This window comes from Botryllus schlosseri, chromosome 6, assembly GCF_051294905.1.
Source record: "Botryllus schlosseri isolate E-star chromosome 6, Bs_hap1, whole genome shotgun sequence".
NCBI classification, from domain to species: Eukaryota; Metazoa; Chordata; class Ascidiacea; order Stolidobranchia; family Styelidae; genus Botryllus; species Botryllus schlosseri.
In genome coordinates this window covers 29,242,664-29,264,831 of record NC_137241.1, presented here as the reverse complement: position 1 = coordinate 29,264,831, position 22,168 = coordinate 29,242,664, and the positions used below count along the sequence as shown (strand labels likewise).

The following is a 22,168-nucleotide window of genomic DNA, read 5'->3' as shown; positions in this document are numbered from 1 at the left end:
CGTCTTTTCAAAAAATATTTATGAACGTTTAAAATCTGTTGCTCGAACGTATCATCGGTCCCCACCCGGCGGGTCCAATGGCACACGACCCGGGGACCTATGAGACATACTCTCAAAAACTCAGATGTGACAAATTTTCTTGCTGTGTATATTATAATCTAAGCTACAGCATGCCAAAGAATAATGTTTGGTCGCAACCGTCAAAAAATATAATTAATAACAATTCAAATGTTGCCATAAAGTCGCGTTTCGATTTAGGCTCGAACCTATAAATTTGAGGATACATACTAATGGCTGTACGTAGGCATGTTTCAATTGTTGCATGATTAGTATGCTTATTGATTATTTTGCTTGATTTGGCTATTGTACCATCGGTCCCTACCCTACGAATTTTATACATGAATCGAAAAAAATTCCACTTAAGGAAGATATTGAATAAAATAATATGAGCAATTATTTAGCCTGATACAACCCCTACACCAGGGCTGTTCAAAAATTAATTTTTTCCTGAACCTTGCTGGCTGCGTGATTAAATTGTGAGGTTGTCTTAAAAAACGACGCATGCGCAATTTCAATTCATTCCCACCAATATTCGCGTGTTTCGCACAGTTTAAAAAATTTTTCAAATGTTTCTGCCAACCCTATGAAATTGTTGCGCTGTCTTCAAAAACGATGCAAAACAAATTTGACTCAATTCCAAGCTGTAGAAGCGGAGTTATTCAATTTTTCGATGATAATTCTGGAATGATCCACCGATCAAAGATAGGCAGAAGAGACGTTACTGTGAAGCCGCGTGATAATCATGCGCAAGTTGATTGGTTAATAACGCTGACACCAATCTGCCGGCCGTTGGCAAGAACAATCGATCTTTTGGATTCGAGAGCGATCAGTTTTTGTACATCAAAGGCGCCGCCTCACTGTAGTGTCAGAAAGGTTGCGTTCACTTCTCTCCAGCACTGTCTTCGCCTGGTTCGGCATTGAATATACACACTTTTGTTGACTGGGTACCGACACGGCGACACATGCCACCTCTTTTTGTCGCCTGTCCTTTTATATCAACTTCCTTTATTTTCGTTCAGTGTGCATGCCTCCTTTTTACATCGCCTAGGCCAGGGTGCGTGTCTGATCTCAAAGACTACTACAAGTCGTTTCGATACTTTCTTATCTTTTCATATCGCAGTCTTGTGGCATATTGAAATGAAATTGTTTTCAACAAATTAAATTACTTTTTTGTTGACAATGCGCCTACAACGGAGTGTGACTACCAATCCCTAGAAATCAAATTCACTGTTAACCCCATTGTTATTGTAGAACGCTCATAAAATGCCCTTAACCGCAACATAACCTCAATCAGTAAACTTTTATTAAAACAAAATTTAGACACAAAGTACAATTCAGACACAACGTACAAAAATAGAACATTTTCACGTGTTTCAAGGCCCCATTTTACAGTAAATGCATCAAGCCTGTTAAGATCAGATGCTTACCAGCGCCCGACACCAACCGCTTCCGTGTAGCAGCTCTAGAGAAAAGCACAATGACAGACCTTACAGGAATATAAAAGGGAACATTAGAATTTCGATGACCAAAGTATTAAGAATCGTCAGTCCGTAAATTAGTTGTTTTCTGGGATGGAGACAGCATCTACTAGATACCATAGGACTTCGACCGGTACATATGTCATTACTTACAGAAAAGATGAACACATAATAACAATAACAGAGTGAGAACAATCGACACACTAAAATCAAGGTACGCTACAAAAACTCATTCATATATTATTCTCTATCGAAATTCCTTACTGCTAATAATCAATCGTACCATTTACACAAATAAAATCATGCTGTAAACTAAGCTACGACAGCAAAGTGGAAAGTAAAATTACGCATACTTCCGGTGTAATCGAAGACCAAAAGCTTGGAACGAGTTTCCAGCTATTCTCAAAACATTAATACTCGACTGTTTCAAAAAAGTATTCGCGTTCTACAGGTCAACACCGAGAAGAACACACAAGCCATGTTCACACTTCAGATATCAATAATTGATTTGACCAAAAATCTCAACATCTGAGAATTCTAGATTCTCGTGCAGACGAGGTCCTGACTAGGGCTAGGCATAGGCTTCGAGTCCGAGTAGAGTATCACTTATTATGACGTCGTAACAGTATGAATAATACGGTAAGTTTTAATATTTAACTACCATGCTGCCTCGAGGAACACAACACCAGTCGTACACCACATTAAATATAGTTCGGTATTTTTTCGACCATACCTATTTCATTACGCTTACCTATTTCATTACGCTTTGTGACAATGCTGAGGACCGATCACGACTTCACGGATATGTCATTTCCGCTAACGTGTGTAGCTTTGTAATACATGTTTTGCATACTACGATAGGACCAATGGATGTTTCAGCATTGGACCATCTTTTTATTTAATAAATGAGTTCTTAGTGGAAAGGAGCTTATAATTCCAGTACTCGAGAATCATGTCTGACTACTCCACTCAAATCATTAGAAGTAATATTCGATTCAGATTCATTTACTCGAATCATCATGCCCAGCCCTAGTATCGACTGAAGCAGCATAGATCCAATTGCATAATCGCTACGAGTACAGTGAAATCTACGTCCGCCCGTAGATCTACTCCTTGACGTGTGCTGGCTACAGTGGAGGGTTACGAAATTAAGTGTGCTTCCTTCACAAGTCCGACTCTTGGTGTAGATTCGCGCGTTTAAATCGAGTCTGAAGACGCAATCGTGTGCGGGCCGTTATTTCCACGGCCTGCGTCCAGACATGCTGCCGGCTGTTGACATGGACGACGCTTTGCTAACCATATGACTGCGAAGGGTGGCTTTCGACTGACGACTCAGGCGACCTGGAAAAAGAGAGTTGATTAATATATTTATATTCTAGGGTTGTTGATTAATATATTGATACTGAAGGGTTGTAATGACTCAATCACTGAAGTCTGACTTGAGACTCGATTTTTGGTGACTCGACATGGCCCGAGACATTTTTTCAAATGCACAAAATGACTCGACTCTAGTCAATTTGCGTATTAACTCGACTTGTACTCGAGTCATTGCGAATGACTCGAACCAAGTCATATGACTCGAGACTAGGACGGCCAAGACAGACACTTCAGTGTAGCTTCAAAGAATAGTGAAGTCACCACATGGTTGGTATTTCATCTATCAGTCCTGATACTCGGAAAGCAGGGTCAGAAACTGTTGGAACTGAGCAAAATTGGTACCGTAATAGTGCGGTAATAGGTTCCGAATATAGTGCGCCCCCATGTATAATATGCACCCTTGAAATGACGTGTATATTCTAGGAAAAAGCCTGTAACCGTGCATAGTACGCACCCTGCATTCGCAGTACATGAATAGTTGCGGTTTAGTATTCGATGTTGTTCTGTTTTGCGATGTCACTGTCGAACAATCATGACATAATGATCGCTAATCATATTACAATTAACGGCATTGTCTCTAAACGAGAGTAGATAGCAACCAAAGCCTGTGAGGTCGGCGACACGATAGCTCAGGCTAGCGACACACGACATCTTGCGCACGTGGCCTATTACAATTACAGATGCGATTGCTCAGTCCAACGGTTCTGTCGGGTGCACCAGTCCTGTTGGAGATGCGACTGATTACGCAAGCGATTATATCTTGCGCACATGGCCTCTTGTGTATGCGATTGTTGAGGCCTGGCGTTGACGCGATGAATCAACAAGAATTGCCGCGCACGCTTGTAGCAATCAGCGACCTAAATTCGCTCACGTACAAACGGCAACCCAACTCAGCAAGAGATCGCGTGCTTTGCAGACGACTCTCGTTAATTAGAAACACGCTTTCGTTAATTGGTTACCCGCTTCTCTATTTGGCAGCGCGTTACACTCTATAATACGAATTACGGGGCCCAATGGCTAGAGGTGATGCGCGATTTAAACAAGCATGAAGAAAGGTGTGATTTCAAGTTTTTGATCGAAGGATTTTTTTCAAGGCTTGCTGTACCTATGTATAATACGCACCCCCCTATTTTAGGGCAAAAAATCGGTAAAATTTTGTGCATTATACATGGAAAATTACGGGAATATTATGAATGCGAGCTATTCTATACACTCGAGCGGAGTGAAAAAAGGTGGGTTTAACCGGATTGAACTCAAAACTGAATAATGAACACAACGACTTGAACTTGAGTCACAACACAATGACTCGGACTCGACCCTCTATTCATTGACCTGACTCGGTGGTGAGTTGAAAATGACTCGACTTGACTCGAGTCAAACTATAAAAGTGAGATTGACTTGTGACTCGGAACCTTGTGACTAGGTTACTACCCTGCCTACCACGAAACTACTCCTACTTCCAGAATCCAAAGTGTAACAGTAACTGTTCAAACACGATTCACGTAGAATTGGAAGTAGCCTAAAATCACTTGAGTAAACAATGGTAGTAGGTGAAACCTACTTGAGCACTCATACCATACGGATGACATTAAAAATTTAGAAGTTACTGTTCACTATACTTTTAATTTAATGCAAGTCGGAAATATTAAATATAGTTGCGTGTCTAGATCATTTGGGAAATATCTCTAACGCCGAAAAATATCACCGCCACATGTGATGGCCCCATATCAACGAAATCACGGAAAACCCATCATACTTCCAGTATCCATAGGAACCAAGCTTTCGTCGAGATAATGATTGATTTTATCGAGATCGTCCGCGGAAAATCTCTTCTTATCAGAAATTGCGTGGGCGCAGGCGGGGTCCTCCTCTCCCTGGGCGCGAACGCTGCGTAGCCTCTTGGAGATGTACGCCGGGACGATGCCCCGGGGAAGTGGGCCGTTCACCAAACCTTCGGGAATCTTTTGAGCGATCACTTTCAGTCCTGGAAGACCAAATCCAATGTTAGATTTCAATACAATTGAATAATATACATTCATATTGAAATAAACCTGACTATTGATGTACAATGTTCTTTTCAATTCTCTACTATTGAATAGTATAGTCATATTGAAATGAACCCGGATATTTTCGGCTGACACTCGTCAGAGGTCATCGTCAGCAGCTGGTAGAGAATTGGAAAGAATATTGTATGTCAATATTGTATACAATCATAGCACAAAATTGCATGTTGGTGACGTCATATTTTGTGATACGATTGTTGATACACAACATCAATATATTACGGTATTCAATCGTATAATGTCAAATTTAGGTTTTTCGCTTGAAGCCTACAGAAACTCTTGCCCCATTATGGACAAGGATTCAAATGAAAACTAATTTCGGCAAAGTATGATGAAACAATGGTTACGTCATACTCTTCATATTGGTTTCATTGAATCCGCTGATATCCTTGTTATTATGTCAATAAGGGAACAGATGTAAAGTCATGAGTCTAAAAATTATAAAGCTGAGCTGATAAATTATACTACAATGAACCTAGTTCGGACAGCAATATTCAAGTTTAGTACCGTCGATCAACTGATAAAAAACGCCAGGTTCAAAGGTTGGTTCGGATAGATCTAGAATTATTTCGAGGGACCCAGATGTGAGTAAGCCAATAGCTTCACGGCAGGGCAAGATGAAATGCATGGAGTCACTTCTACATACAGTTACCAACAGCGCTGGGCACAATATTTCGAATCTGAATCGAGTATTTATTCTATTGATTCAAGTCAGTCGTGAAATTCATGCTCCTTGCCAATCGGGAGGTAATTTATCAACGAGAATTTGGCTCATCACATGGGTTATCTACCTCCAGAAATGACAAAAATATTGTCAAATCCTCGCTCCACCATCGTCGTGGCCGCCGTCGTAGCCGTTCGTTCGTCCTCGTCGTACAGAATGATGATTTTTCCAAACGCATTTTTCTGTAGATTCTTGTCAAGGACAGAGCATTCAAAATGATAGAGATGACCAACAAATACAGTAGTAGCTAATACACCAGGACATGAAGTCAAATTACGTAATTCTACATAATTCTAGTTGTCTAATCACACTAATTTGAGGGAAATGTCTGTCATCGAATTCTAATCTAATTTGTGAAACGTTTTTATACACTCATTTTTATTCTAATCTAAGTTCGGCTTTTCCTGATAATCCTACAGAACTGTATCGTGCGAAACGGTCCAGGCTAAGTGTACAGACATTTGCCATTCCCGCGCATACCAGAACAAACGCTTGATTTGATATGAACTCAATTCAGGACTCAATCCCCACGAGTTCTTTTGAGAATTCAATAATTCAAATTTGGAATCTTCTAGTTTCCCAACTCTGTGTGCATTGGGTAGTTACCCAGTCAAGTTTCAAAGGATACGTAGTCGAGAATTTGCCGCGTGAAGTTATTCATCGTCCTCGACAGCATAGCGATTGGGAAGTGGACGGCTGGAAAGTAAAAACATGTTTTAATTCATCAATAAAGTATTTCACAGGGTTGTAATAACTCGAGTCGCGATTATTTGGTGACTCGACTTGCCTCGAGTCATTTTTTCAAATGCGCAATCCATTTTATTGACTCGACTTGTACTCGAGTCATTGTGCGATGACTCGAACCAAGTCATATGACTCGAGACTAGGACAGCCAAGACAGACATTTCTTTGTAACTTCGAAGAATACGAAAGTCACCACATGATTGGTATTTCGTCTATCAGTCCTGATACTTGGAAATAGAGCCAGATAGTGTTAAGACTGAGGGAAATTATTATATTATGAATGCGAGCCATTCTATATCACTCGAGCAGAGTTGAACACAGTGGGTTGAACTGAAAACTGAACAGTGACTTTAATGACTTGGACTCGAGTCAAAACGCTATGACTCTGACTCTATCCTCCACTCGCTGACTCGGACTCGGAATTGACTCGGTGATGAATTGAAAATGATTCAAGTTAAAACTATAAAAGTGAGATTAATTTGTGAATCAGAAACTTGTGAATTGGCTACAACCCTGCTTCCCAGGCTAAGAGTTCAATTATCAAAAGAATTACAGTTTTAGTTCAATCTTCCACCGTGGAATCCTTGGAAATCCTCGATTGGTCGCATCGCAGCATAAGTAACATACAGTACAAAGAAACTTACCTTAGTTGATATAACATATTTATGAAGTTGTGATCGACCCACAACATTTGAAATAGGCATGGTCGAAAAAATACCAAATTATCTGTAATATGATGCAGAGATCGCGTTATATTATTTGTGGTCGCCCAAAAGGTACATATTTGAACTTTACGCATCCTTCATACTGCTGTGAGTTTATACTAGTGAACATTCGAAATCAAATCACTCAGACAGGGTTGTTACCAAGTCACAAGCTTCCAAGTCATACATCAATTTTACTGTTATAGTTTTGACTCGAATCAAGTCGAGTCATTTTGAATTCACCACCGAGTCAAGTCAGGGCGCATAGGGTCGGGTCCGAGTCATAATGTTCACTGTTCAGTATCAAGTTCAAATTCAACTTGCTTCTGCGAAACTCTTGGGTGATACTAAAGGCCTCGGTTTCATAATAAACTCAATTTTCTCACTTTGAACATGTAAGATAGATGATTCAGTTTCTGGGCCTATTTTTCAATCATCGGTCCTGATATACGACACTTGAATAAGTCGCATAGAATGTGTCGAGTCAATGCCCAAATTGACTCGAGTCGAGTCAATTTTCCAATTTTATGACAAAAATCCAGTATTCCTCAAAACAAATTAGCCGGACCTGTGGTGATGTGACAATGTTCGTAGTCATCCCTGTCGCGAACGTCGAGCAGTAGATACGGCGCGTCTACGTAGTGCTGCGACAAATACGTTGGGTCGTCCGGTTTCGACACCTTTTTATTCCGCTTCTCAGAAACGTCAGCTTCACCAACCCCCTTGATCACGCTGAAATAGAATTGAAGATAGATAATCCTGGATCGGTGCTTCTCAACCATTTTAGATTCGGGACAGCTAAAATTTCAGAACAAATTTTGCAGATCGGCGAACCTTCAAAATTAACTCAGAATGTAATCATGACCAAAATATGCACATCAAGAGCAAATAGTCGGAATTTGAATGTAACAGGAAGTTTAGTGTTGCCTTTTTGATAATACCCGTCTTATATGTGGTTCAATTGAATTTTCTGCTAGGCAAAATCCTGTGAAAAACCAGAACTCGAATTTGACTACTGTAATTTTCCATGTACAATGCGCAAAAATTAACCGATTTTTTGCCCCAAAATAGGGGGCTGCGTATTATACATGGGTACAGCAAGCCGTGAAAAAAAAAATTCCTCGATCAAAAACTTGAAATCACACCTTTCTTCATGTTAGTTTAAATTGCGCATCACCTCCAGCCATTGGGCCCCTTAACTCGTATTATAGAGTGTAACGCGCTGCCAAATAGAGAAGCTTGTTGCCAATTAACGAAAAGCGTGTTTCTAATTAACGAGAGTCGTCTGCAAAGCACGCGATCTCTTGCTGAGTTGGTTTGCAGTTTGTACGCGAGCGAAATCAGGTCGCTGATTGCTACAAGCGTGCGCGGTAGGGTTGTCCAAAATTTGGAAAATCTCAAAAAAGATGCGTATCCATGTCTCATTCTGTAGATTATTGATAAAAAACGTCAATGAACCTGCAATAAGCTCACAGGAAAGTCGTTAACATTTGTCTAAATGCGTTTGAAAGTAGCTGCCATAGAGTGGGCGGGTTAGCGACCATAGAACGGCGAGAAGACTAGTAATCACAAAATCACGTCTCTTGATTGGTTAATCAGCTATGCTTCAATGACCACGATCACGGCGGCTTGCTGATTATGTGCTTCTACGTTCAAGACGTACGCTAACGGCAATGATGATTCTGTAAGTGCATTGTACGTTTGTGATTAAATACTAAAATGAGACACTTGGTCATTGAATTTTTAGTGTTAAAACTAGATGACGATAGGCTCAGAACAACAATACAGCCTTGCAGGCATGACAGAGGTGAAACAGCAAATGCTTGTGAACTTATAGATCCCAGAAATACCCATCTGATATGATTGAGATAACGCCAAGTGATCCTGCTTTTCTGGGTGCAGTGCAGGTAAAGTATATTAGTTATCGCCAAACTGGTGCAGCACACCATGTGAGACGGATTCTGGACACAATCCAGTATGCTCAGAAGATATGTGGGCCGACCGGGTTGCTTGCATTGGGACTCTAAAGAAATTTAACTACCGCACCGCTTCAATACATTCTTTTTTTATGTCCATGTCTGGTTTGATTCAAGCATTAGTCGTGATGCAGCCGGTAATGATCTAAGATTCATTATGGACATGCTAAAGAATGCAAGAGAACAGTCTTTTTACTGGTCCTACCAGCATAGTCTATGCTTGCCTTTAGACCTTATTCCGGGGCATCATTGAGGACTTGGACAGCACTCGCGTGTATGATTCATTATGCTGCAAGAATGTGACAAGCGCCAAGCATAAATGGCTGATTTATCCAGCCCGTACAGCTTTTAGGACTTCAATTATATAGGCTACCACGACAAGATAAGATCAGACACAGCAGTGTCAATGTCAAGTTTCATATTTGTATTCAATCGTGGAACATCCCCTCTGAAACTAGAAGATCGATCGCCACATGCATAAGCGCCTTTGCAATATTTCTTCTCGTGTTTTTGTGCTTTCCCTCGATGAAAACGAGGCATACAGGCTACAACGGTTGCCTTCACAATAAGCCATCAAGTCGTGTATTTGAAGTTTTTGTGAAGCAGCTGTTTTTTGTTAATCATGTATTTCGTCACTCAACATGTTCTGAATTAATCTTGAATCATTATCTGCGGACCAACCTACAATGCGCTTACTGAATCACCGCCGTTAGCCGACTCCTTGACCAGCTGATCAGCAAGCCGCCACCGTCGTGATCATTGAAGCATAGCAGATTAGCCAATCAAACGCCGTGATTTCGTAATTACTAGTCTGCTTGCCGTTCTATGGTCGCTGACACGCCCACTCTACGGCAGCTACTTTCAAACGCATTTAGACAAATGTTAACGACTTTCCTGTGAGCTTATTGCAGGTTCATTGACGTTTTTTATCTATAATCTATATAATGAGACATGGATACGCATAAATTTTGAGATTTTCCAAATTATGGACAACCCTAGTGCGCGGCAATCCTTGTTGATCCTTGTCAACGACAGGCCTTAACAATCACATACACAAGAGGCCATGTGCGCAAGATATATCGCTTGCGTAATCAGTCGCATCTCCAACAGGACTGGCGCGTCTGACATAACCGTTGGCCTGAGAAATCGCATGTGTAATTGTAATAGGCCACGTGCGCAAGATGTCGTGTGTCGCTAGCCTGAGCTATCGCGTCGCCGACCTCACAGGCTTTGGCTACTATCTACTGTCGTTTAGAGACAATGCCATTAATTCTATTATGATTAATTGTTCGACAGTGACATCGCAAAACAGAACAACATCGAATACTAAACCGCAACTATTCATGTGTTCATGTTCTGCGAATGCAAGGTGTGCACTATACATGGGCACAGGCTTTTCCCCAGAATATACACGTCATTTTAAGGGTGCGTATTATACATGGGGGCGCACTATATTCCGAAAATTACGGTAATCTGTTTCTTTTGAAAAATACTGCTGTTTGCTAGCCTTTATTACACTGACAAATGACGCTAAATTGTACTGCCGAAATTTAACGAATTTCGACTGAAAAGTCTTCAACCTTACGCAAATTACTGGTCTTAACCGGCCGGCACCGGAGTGATTTTTCCGAAAAATTTTGCTTCACTTTTCAAAACTGACTGCGTATTTATGGTGAAATGCTCTACCATGTTTTGATAGTATCGATTGAATTAGTTGACCAAAAGCGATCACTCATGGCTTGTTTCAAAGAAGTAATCTCTGTCTAAGTGAATAGCACGTACTTATTCACACTAGGTATACTTTGTGGACTCTATAAGGAAGTAACCAAAACTTGTCTATTTTCACAAGGTTATCTTATTTTCTCGATTTTATATACACGCATGGTTGACCTGCTCCCATCTCGCTTTGTGGCGTAGTTGATTAGGCATTGAAATTCTGAATCCAACGTTATATCACTTGCTGGTTTGGCATCCCATTGAGGTCTAGTTTTACAGTTTTGAAAAGTGAAGCAACATTTTTTTCGGAGAAACCCGCTGGTGCCATCCGCATAAAGAGTATGTTTTAGGTTACTTTAAAGCTGTTCGGTACAAAACTTACATTATGACGTACTTTACCTGTGAAGTAGACCACAAATTTGGAAAATAGATTCCGAATCCCTGAATCAATCTAAAATTTGTCATTTGTCCAATTGCCGCACAAGCGTCCAACTTCTTGCGTTTTACAATTGAGATACAAAATTATGACATATTTCGCGGACAGGGAGGAAAGTTTACCACGTGTAATGTCTGATTTCGCACAATAGACAGTTGAGAGCACCTACCCTTGCAACGTAGAACGAGACGACGGCAGCGGATCCTCGTTCTCTTCTCCCGTGACGTCGTCGCCTCTCGCAAGCTCGGTAGATTGGCGATTGCCGTTGAGCGTCGAAATCGAACTCACCTCCGATCGCGAGGTAGCTGCAAAGAAATGGACAAAACAGATTGACTTTAACCCTTTGTAACCGGCCGGCCTACTGACCAAAATTTTACTGCATCCACAAAAAATAACGATAAAATGTCATCCATATGGCTTAAATCGACGCCCAATATATTGCCGTAAACCTGAAGTAGCCGCCTAGCGGTCTGAGATACTCTCACGGCTCAGACGCTAGAGGGAATAACGTTATGCGAGAAAATGTTTGTGATTTTATTGAAAATAAAATATAATTTTGTTCTTCTACATCTCCTGACGTCATACCCAGGCCCTCTTTTGGTATATGGCCACCTGATTGCCTTCCGCATGAATCTCTACGTTCCAATGATACATTACACGCTACTATAGCGCTTCATAGCCCAGCGCTACGATCTTGGAAAGGTAGGGATGATAAGCACAATCACGCGGCCGCCGCCGATGAGTAATCGATTACGTAATCTCGTATTCTCGCTGAAGGCAACGCGCGTGCAGCTCTACATAACATAGTAACTGCCTGCGCAATTTTCCCTTAGATCGTATATATCTCCATGCTATTGAAGTGTTATCCAACCCCAGTTGCTTGTTATATGTAACTTGCAACTGCATAAGGGATCCGTAAGTATACACATATTGCCTTATTCGGCACTGCCCAGCTCCCATATACGCTCGAAAAGTCATTTCACGTGATACATTATTGCTTTATTTCACATCAATTTGAACTGTATTCTACACGGCTAGTGTTCCATGTATGATCAACAGTATTCATAGAAGCCAACAGTAACTTCGTGTGTCATCTAAGACTGATATATAACTGCCTCTATATGATGTTGTTATTACAGGCTCGGGTACCAAAATAGCCTAACTCGCACGCTTATTTGTGTAGTGTTAGGGCTGGTGTTGGCTTTCTTATACAAAACTAAGCTTCATGATAGGGATATTGATGAATATGTCAGGATAATGGCTAACCATACGTACAATTTGCTATTGCATGAAGCAATTGTACATCTGTTTGAAACTGCAGCGAGTCGGGTGATCTCACGCAGCCATGATTTTCACGTAATAAGCTATCCTTCTTTCACGTCAATTTGAAACATCTTATACGTGCTAATCTTCGATATAAGGACTTTCATAGAATAGTATGACCAACAACAAGTCATTGAAGATAATTGTAATTGGTTATATCACGTCTAGAACGGAAGATACAATGGTTTATATTTCAGGCGGTCATTCACGCGAACATCATTATAAATTCAATTTTGCGGGAAACGTTTTTGCGTGTTTTATCTGCATTTCAAGCAGGATATACATTGCAATAATAGGTTATACATAGTCTGATGTATGCGTATTTATAAGAGCTATCCATACAAACCGATTGCAATAGTTTATGACCAATACAGGTCTAGCTATCTTCGATTAAATACCGACTCTTCTGTGTTAAACAGTCGCGGTCTAGTATACTCATAGTATACTAGACCGCCGGTCGCAAAGGGTTAAAGACGCCAGACAATAACTAGGACTGAGCAATGGTGGTTACCTGAGTGGTTCCATTCTGAATCGAGTATTAGGCTTCAAGTATTCGAGTATCATTCATTATTAACAGTATGAATGACGCAGAAAGTTTAAATCTGTACCATTCAGGCGACTACAAAGGATATAACGCTACTTCTACATCGCATTAAAGATATTTTGATATTTTTTCGACAATGCCTATTTCATTGCACTTTGTGACAATGTTGTTGGTTGATCAAGGCTTCGCAGATATATCATCTCCAGTAATTTGCGCAGCATTATACTACAGGTTTCAATGCTGCGATACCACCAATCGAGATTACAAGGCTTCCACAGTGAAAAATAGTATCAAAACTATGATCGTCATTGATAAACTAACTCGCGGTGTCAAGGAGCATGTAATTTCAGCACTCCAAAAAGCCATGTCTCGTTACTCGACTCGAGCCAGTAGAATGAATACTCGACACAGATTCAAGCACTCGATCATTGTGCCCAGCCCTAGTGATAACAAGAGCCTACCGATTTCAGAAATTGACGCGTCATCATCTTGCATCGAGATATTAGCCACTTGCAGAACCTGAGAACAACACCATATACTGAATTCTGACACGTCGACAGATCACTAGAAACATGCCAATATATCAGAGATGGCGAACGTCGTCAGCATACTCAAGTAGAAACAACGTCATAAATTTCAACTCAATTACAAGTATTTTCTACTTTACAAAGTGTAACATAAAAACAAGTTTTGTTTAAAAAACTGTTCAGCAAAATTAGCCTGAACACATGATAGGAATAGGACTTTCATTTGAAGCACTCCGTCTCATAGAAAGCAAATTTACGCTGCTGTAAACTTGAGCTTTAGTCGCAATCATAAGTCTTTCATTAAGCGCGGATTGAGAATGCGCAATAATTAAGCCGCTGAAAATTTCTATGGATGTAGAATACGGATACAAGTGCCACTGTGATCGCGGCTACGTGGGAAGAACGTCAAAGCGTTTGCAGGAACGCATAAATCAGCATGTTCCTAGATCCTCATCCGCTCAAGATTGACGCGGAACGATCAAAGGCCATAAATTCAGCAATTGCCCAACATTTGTTGGATAATCCCGCTTGTGCGAAAAATTATCAAGACGACAGATTTCGTGTCATTGGGAGGCCGGGAGGGGCCGTTCACACTTTCATTTGTGTGCCTTGGAGTCGACTTTTATCAAAATACACCAGCCAAGGCTGTGTCAATGAAAAGAGTTTGTGTGCCATCTAAATATAGTGCATTGAACGCTCTCGTATTCGAAATTTCATGCTGGTGCATATTTCTTGTGATAGGATTGCTGATATACCGATACGTTGTTCTCTTGAATTCTCTACTAGTTGCTGACGATTACCCCTGACGAGTGTCAGCCGAAAACATTCAACTTCATCTCAATATGAATATACAATTTCATTGGATGTAGAATTGTGAAGTAGATTTCAATGGTGATCTATGCAGTTTACTTTGTCGGAACTAACATCACAGATCATTATTTCCTAAGTCTTGTATAACATGGGTTCGGCATAAATGTGAGCTTCAGTTATGATATGATAGATCACAATAATAGAATGAAAACGTGTTAGCGGCAACAAAAGACCAAAGAAAACGATTGTATAGACACAGTTGACGGAAAATAAATACGTTGTCATAAGGCAACTAGGTAGGCTACTGGAAAACAAAGTTCAGTACTCTTGAGAATAAAAATTCTTGTATCCAAAAGTGATTTCAATTGGAGTGTTCGACTGCATAAAGAATAGGTTTAATAAATTGATCTGGCCAAGAGACAAGCGTCATTAAACGTATTCTGCAACAAACCACAAATGAAATACACAGTAGCCTGCATACAGTGTAACACCACGTCACATAAGCCACATCTTCAACATATAAAACACGAGAGTACAATCAACTAGAAAATTAGCAAGAATTATCTCTATATCTAGTTGACCACGTGTGCAATCAATGGGAAAGTAATGATGACAGATACAGACAAGATATAGTGGCGATAAATTAATTGATGCTTACCAGCTGAGCAAAAGTGGTCACTTTGATTCTCTTGAATAGTTCATTCTTCCTGTATCTGTAATCTAAATGTAAATCCCGGTTAAAATCTCAGCATTCATCACCAGTACAGGTCCCAAATAAATGTTAACGAAATTCTTTGTGTGGCGATAACGCTACGACATTGCAAACCTTCGATATTTAGTGACCAGCTCGATTTCAGGAGTCTTTTAACATCCGGACGTTTGATTTTAATCGGCATATCCTTGCACAATGTTAACTCTTCCAAATATCATACAGCCATTAAAATACCAGTTAAATATTACAGGTAAGGGAGAAGTCTTGGAAATAGTAACAATTTTTGATGTTTGCATGACAGGATGGTGTGGAGACACTCTTGTAGGTACAGAACTTCAATATACAATTGCATGATATATAGGGCTACATATTGAAATAAACCCGATTAATTTTGGCTGACACTCATCAGGGGTAATCATGAGCTACTAGCAGACCATTGAGAAGAACATTATATTTATAACATTGTGTCGGCCGAAAATATTTGGGTTTATTTCAATATGATTGTAATATTCAAGAACACTAGGCTACTTATGAAGGCATATCCCACGTCTTTCTGAGCCACATTCACGCAGTTATTATCCAAATCAGGATCACCTCCACAGTACCACGATATGTATCAAACTGCCTACGTCTAGCTCCCGTCAATGCTATATCTTTTCACAGGATTGCACGGTATACCAGCCTCCCGATAGCAGTTAAGAACCGAAATGATAGCATCGGACTTGATATAATGTCTACAAATATCCCCTAAACTAGCCTGATGTTATCGAAATGAACGTGAGTTGTTAGGAAGGATTTACTGATGACAAAGTGATTAGGATGGCGAGTTGATACAGCGAGATATCAGCACAATAGAGCAAACCTGACCCAACAATAGACAAAACTTGGGAAAAATCACAACTATCTGAGCAAACGTAAAGCTATTGGATCCCATCATGCCTTATAGCAATATAAATACTTTTATCCTAGTAGGCGATATCAAGAAACAAAAATTTGTAAAGGAAAATAGACCATTCTACAAATAATCATAATATCAATGTGAATTATTTGCTGTTTTTATTGTCACTATATAATTCCAGATAATAAGCACATAGGGTAACTCAAACATTACGAATCGCCATAGAAGACAAGCCAAGCAGACTTGAACTGGTATTTGCATGGAATTTAATATCCTAGTCTCTCCAGTTAATGATTTTTTCTTTTCAAGCTCGAGGGTGCTCAACTCTCAGTAGAGTTAAGGATTAAAATGAACTTCACAGAAGGAGTGGCACTCAAGTCACTCGTGGAGCTGAAGAGCAAACAGTCAAACTGGTGCCAACATCATCAAGCGCAGAATAAACGGCCGGTCGTTTACAACAAATGACATAACAATACCAAGTTAAAGAGGTCGCCATGGAGTCGGAAGGGCCCTGCCCTGTTGTACCGACCATGTAGTTTGTACAGCAATATTCATAGGCGTGCTATGTCAACGTAACTAGCATCCATATCGATTTAAACACATAATTCAGTTCATAACAATCAAATGTCTTCAATATCTCAATATTATGGAAATCATGAGACATCAAATATATTGTTCAAACATACTCGATCTGTAGCTCTTAGACTTAGTTGTAAGGCAAAAGTGCCCAGATTTGGACTAGAGAATCTCCAGCTTCTCCAAATTAGAGTAAAATTAGAATTATAGCTATAGTTCATTTCATACCAAATCATAGCCCATTCTTATGAGCACGATAATAGCAAATGTCTGTACAGCAAGCTTGGCTGGCTCGTTTCGCACTATATGCTTCCCCCGTAGCATTTACAGCCAAACTAGAAATCAAATTAGAATTCTGGTATTTCGCTCTAATTAGATGTCTAGAATTATCAAGTTGTCCAGGGCTGATTGTGCCCAGGGTAGAGTTAAAAAAAGAAAAATTTGAATTTCAAAAAGTGCCTTTGATATTTGGTCCTAAATCTCGAATGAATTACTTCTATCATGATTTCATGTTTCTGCACCCTCTAGTGGCCGTGCAATTTCACCGTACCTTACCGAAAATAACTATTTTTACCATTTCTTAATAACCGCTTATGCTAGAAAGCTAGTCTTGGGCTTAAAAGATGCCGAAGCAACATGTTTCTATCTCACTTCCATAGAACTTTGTCTTCAAAATGTACAGAAAAAAAGTTACAAGCAAATTATTGATTTTAGACCGCCATTAAAATGTCGGTTGGTTTTACCAACTTTGCAATGCCAATTTGCAATTCGTTACATTGCCGCTTTAACAACGAAATCTTGTTTGGCGGACCTATGAGTTGATTTTATACCAACCTAGCATAATTTTGATTAGTAAAGAAAATGATTGAACTTTCGTCATATAACATCATGACAAACCTTTATGATATGAATTTGGTGAAAATGTATCTTCCTGAAAACTCTACGAACGATAGGCCTAGATTGTTCAAAGTCAATCAGTTCCAGTAAATCATCTAACCCACATGTGCCCTGTTTGTTTCACAATTCTCACTATTACGTGCGCTAATATTTAGCCTAACATAGACATGCAATTTTAAAACAGTCAGGCAATCATCTGATTAATGAGCTGACATTATTTTGGAAATGGAACAATTAGGGATGAAACACTTACTAGATTGCAATTCTTCGATTTTTCTTTCATATCTGGAAGTACTTGCACCTGAAAATTAAAGTTCATAATTCCAAACTATATCCACATAATTTGTTTTTAAGCCTACGGTATTTGTGTTGTTTAATGCTCATAAATTATTCATCCTACTTCACGATAGTCTCAGACATCATTAAAGTTCCCCCATGAACATAACAGCATATCTTGTCGTATTTACCTGAATCACCAAACCTTACAAAACCTTCAAGGTTACCAGGGCAACTTATTCCCAATCACTTTGGCTTATATTATTGTGTGTTGATAGGCACTTACAATTGCCGTTAATTGTGACACTGCAATATTTTATGTAACTAGGGTTGTTCAAAAATATTTATATATTCAAATTTCACTGGCTAGTCGATGAAATTGTTAGGTTGGGTAGCCTAAAAAATGCTGCACTTCAAATGAGACTCAGTTACAACCAGCAGAAGCGAAGTTATCATAGTCAAAAGATTTTAAAATAATTCACATTAAATTTTTTTTTTAACTTTTACTTTCTGTCGACACAAAATTGTCTAAAAAGAAAAACAATGCGTAACAAATTTGGCTCAATTCAGCCCGTAGAAGCGAAGTTATTGGAGTAAAAAAGTTGGCACTTCTTCGATGGCAGTCAGGGATCGAAAAGTGTTCATCATGATCACCAATGAATGTTTTCCATGAACATGAATAAAAATTTATAAACGTCAAAATCTATTTTTTTTGCGTTTGGAGAGGGTTAGGGTCAAAGTTGGGTTTTGGGTATACCAAGATTAGGGTTGTAGTATTAGGGTGTGGGAGGGGGACATCAGGGTTGCGGGAGGGGGATATCAGGGTTGTGAGAGGGGGAAATTAGGGTTGGGTTAGGGGGGATTTAGGGTTGGGGGAGGGGAATATTAGGGTTAGGGAAGAGGGATATTAGGGTTGGGGAGGGAGGATATTAGGGTTAGGGTAGGGGATGTTAGGGAAGGTGGATATTAGGGTTGGGGAGGGGGGATATTAGGGTAGGGGATAGGGGTCTATTAGGGTTACGGGAGGGAGGATATTAGGATTAGGGTAGGGGATAGTAGGGTTGGGGAGGGGGATATTAGGGTTGGGGGAGAGGGAGATTGGAGGTGGGGTAGGGTATCCCAAGATTAGGGTTGGGGGGATAATAGGGTTAGATAGGGGGGATATTAGGGTTGGATGTGGGTTAGGTTCAAAGTTGGGGTTAGATTACCTCTAACCAGGGTTTAACCCACTTCCAATCTCCCTTTCCCCACCCTAATATCCCCTCTCCCACAGCCCTTATAAACCCCTTTCCCCAACCCTAATCTTGGGATACCCTACCCCACCTCCAATCCCCCTATCCCAATCCTAATATCCTGCTAACTCCCAACCCTAATACCCCACCTCTCCCAACCCTAATCTTAGGGTACCCTAACCCACTTCCAATCCCCCTTTCCCCCAACCCTAATATCCCCCTCCCTAACCCTATTATCCCCCCAACCCTAATCTTGGGATACCCTACCCCACCTCCAATCTCCCTCTCCTCCAACCCTAATATCCCCTTCTCCAACCCTACTATCCTCCTTCCCTAACCCTAATATCCCCTACCCTAACCCTAATATCCTCCCTCCCGCAACCCTAATATCCCCCCAACCCTGATATCCCCCCTAACCCAACCCTAATTCCCCCCTCTCACAACCCTAATATCCCCCTACCGCAACCCTGATATCCCCATCCCCCACCCTAATACTCCAACCGTAATCTTGGGATACCTAAAACCCAACTTGACCCTAACCCTCTCCAAACGCAAAAACAATATAGGCTATTTTGACGTTTATAAATTTTTATTTGTGTTCATGGAAAACATTCATTGGTGATCATGGTGAACACTTTTCGATCTCTGACTGCCATCGAAGAAGTGCCAAAAAGTTAGGATTTAAATAAAATAACTATGGCAAGTTTTTGTTGTGGTCAAATCCGTGGTAAGTTGCACTTATTTTTCACAAAAGTTGCAGTAAAAAGTTACGCTAAAAGGTTGCATTTATGGACAAGTTCCTTGAAATTAATAGGTTATGAGATACTTAAATTGTTCCGCATCCAAGGCATTGTTGCAAAACTGAATGTTGGCAACTTCAACAAAGTCAATAGCCTGAAAAAATCTACCCAGTGAAAGTACATTTGTCGGCGACCTATCCTGAATGTGTTGTCGAAAAAACTTGCAAAAGTTGCATGAATAATCGAAAGGAGCTGCGAAAGTTGCAGGAAAAATCGAAAAGGTGGCAAAAAGTTCCAATATAAGATTCCTCCAAACAGCTTAAAACACCATACTACATAACTTGTGAGTATTTAGGAATCTGCTGGAAGTTGTAAAAAAAAGTTGCAAAAACCTGCCCTAAAATAACATTTAAAGCTTTGAGAAATTCTTTCCTAATTATCAATCAGCCAATTAGCCAGTAGAATTTGAAGCAAACCGTTAATTTATAACAGCCCGAAATTGCAGGCCTTCATTGCAAATTATACGACATAAGAGCGCTCTGATACGCATGGTTCCAATGTCATGCAATATTTGCATACCTGTATCCACCCTTGCACCGACATTTCTATACTTGATATTCTGAGGCACTCTCCTTTGGAGAATCTAAATGTAAAGGTTACAGATAAGTACATTGCAGATGGAGATAGAAAAATAGATGTTACTTTTGAATCTCCGATACCAGGAAGGTGCGACATTTGATTCAAAATAAATCCTGTTCCCGTCGATTGCCTATCATCAGTAAAACTATCACAATATAGCTAATGATAAGTTAATTTTCTGCAAGTGATGATAAATGAAGTGAAGTCGGTTACTGTAATTGTTAGTTCAATTCTCAAAATCAACAGTAGGCTATAATTCACATTCATATTATGCTTTATTATTGAGATAACTTAGCCTCAACATCAACATGTGCAAGATACTACAAGATCTAAAAATTGGAACCAAATGAAATTATAGCTCTAACGAGATTAAAGGTAATAATTAGAAAATATCAATGAAGTCATGTTGAGTTTACTGCTGATACTTGGTAGAATTATATCATAATCAACAACATTTGTCGTGCACATTCTGCACAATCTTGGTGAGCACCAAGCTGACTTGAAGACCTAGGTCTATAACTGTTGTATGCTTTACTACCATATCACCAAAAATTCTTTTTGTATTTTGAGAGAGATACATTTCAAACCTCTATGTAGCTAATCCATATTACAGTCATGTTTTTATGCAATCATCAGACAAGGAATTTAGCCTTAAGACTGAATGTTACCATATTAACATATTTGCTAAAGCACCATTAATAGCAACTCTACCAAAGGACTAAATTCTAGTGTAATTTATTGCTGCTGTAGGCTGAGGTGGCAGGCTGGTACCGTACCTAATATATTGGATTGATGAAATGATATGTTACATATCGATTGAATGAAATGAGCAAAATCCAAATTGAAGGACCCAAGCACAGGGATCAAGGAAATTTTCATCACGATATTGATGATGGTTAGTGCGAATTCAATTCCCGAAGTTAACCAAATCCACATTCCATATTGCCATTATAATGACATAACTAGTAATGATTACAGATCAAGTATAATGTATTTGTATTGAAATGAACCCAAATATTTTCAGCGGACCCCATCAGGGGTAATCATCTGCAACTAGCAGAGAATTCCACAGTCATATTATGTGACCAATTCCAACAAACATCACAAAAATATTAATAATAGCATTACAAAAACTGACAAGAAAAACGTTTACGAAGAGCAGAAATAATTGCCGCCGATTAGAAGCTCAAAGGTACATGTCAGTTCAGCTTGGCAATTTCATCATTTCAAAAAGCCATAAGAATGAGATACAATGAAATAATACCGTGTGGGTGTATCGTACAGGCTGAGGCTGATGAGTAAGTCATTCTTTCACTCACTTCGGCCAAGCACAACCATGCGCATTGAATGAAGAATGACAGAAATTATCATAGAAGGGACAAATGATGAAAACGAAGTGGCGCGAGCCGGTCTAGGCGAAATAGTCAAATAGAAATAAAAATGACATATGTCGTGATGATCGTGGTCTGGTAAACATTTTATGAAAATGCGTTAAGTAGAACGCAACTCACTACTACAAATAAACCAGGTTGAATTCATTCATTAGAGCATTTTGGTAAATTCCACGGCACCGAATAACACCAACACCCTTTCGCTATAAAACCTTTCGAGCTTTGTTGCGAAACCGCCTACGGTTTGAAGCGTTGCCTTGGAGTTGAAGACTAACCGTGAAAAAATTACACCCGCTAGGGTGCGATAATCGACCACTTCCAGGCG

The 22,168-nt window shown here is 39.8% G+C and overlaps 1 protein-coding gene across 2 annotated transcripts; it reads right to left on the bottom strand.

Annotated features, from left to right (window-relative positions):
• Nucleotides 1-1,345: 1,345 nt before the first annotated feature.
• LOC145442041 (centrosomal protein of 41 kDa-like) lies at nucleotides 1,346-20,672 on the bottom strand. Of its 2 annotated transcripts, XM_080320032.1 has the most exons (11): nucleotides 20,516-20,672; nucleotides 20,393-20,456; nucleotides 17,819-17,866; nucleotides 15,141-15,202; nucleotides 13,607-13,664; nucleotides 11,448-11,583; nucleotides 7,719-7,882; nucleotides 6,331-6,398; nucleotides 5,770-5,884; nucleotides 4,672-4,899; nucleotides 1,346-2,879 (listed from the first exon to the last, which is right to left on the bottom strand). In XM_080320032.1, exons 1-11 carry the CDS (start codon nucleotides 20,546-20,548, stop codon nucleotides 2,773-2,775), a joined length of 1,083 nt encoding a protein of 360 aa, XP_080176158.1. In that variant the 5' UTR covers nucleotides 20,549-20,672; the 3' UTR covers nucleotides 1,346-2,772. The 2 variants fall into 2 exon arrangements, with proteins under 2 accessions (XP_080176158.1, XP_080176159.1); XM_080320033.1 differs by lacking the exons at nucleotides 17,819-17,866; nucleotides 20,393-20,456; nucleotides 20,516-20,672 and adding an exon at nucleotides 15,309-15,504.
• Between the last annotated feature and the right edge of the window lie 1,496 nt (nucleotides 20,673-22,168).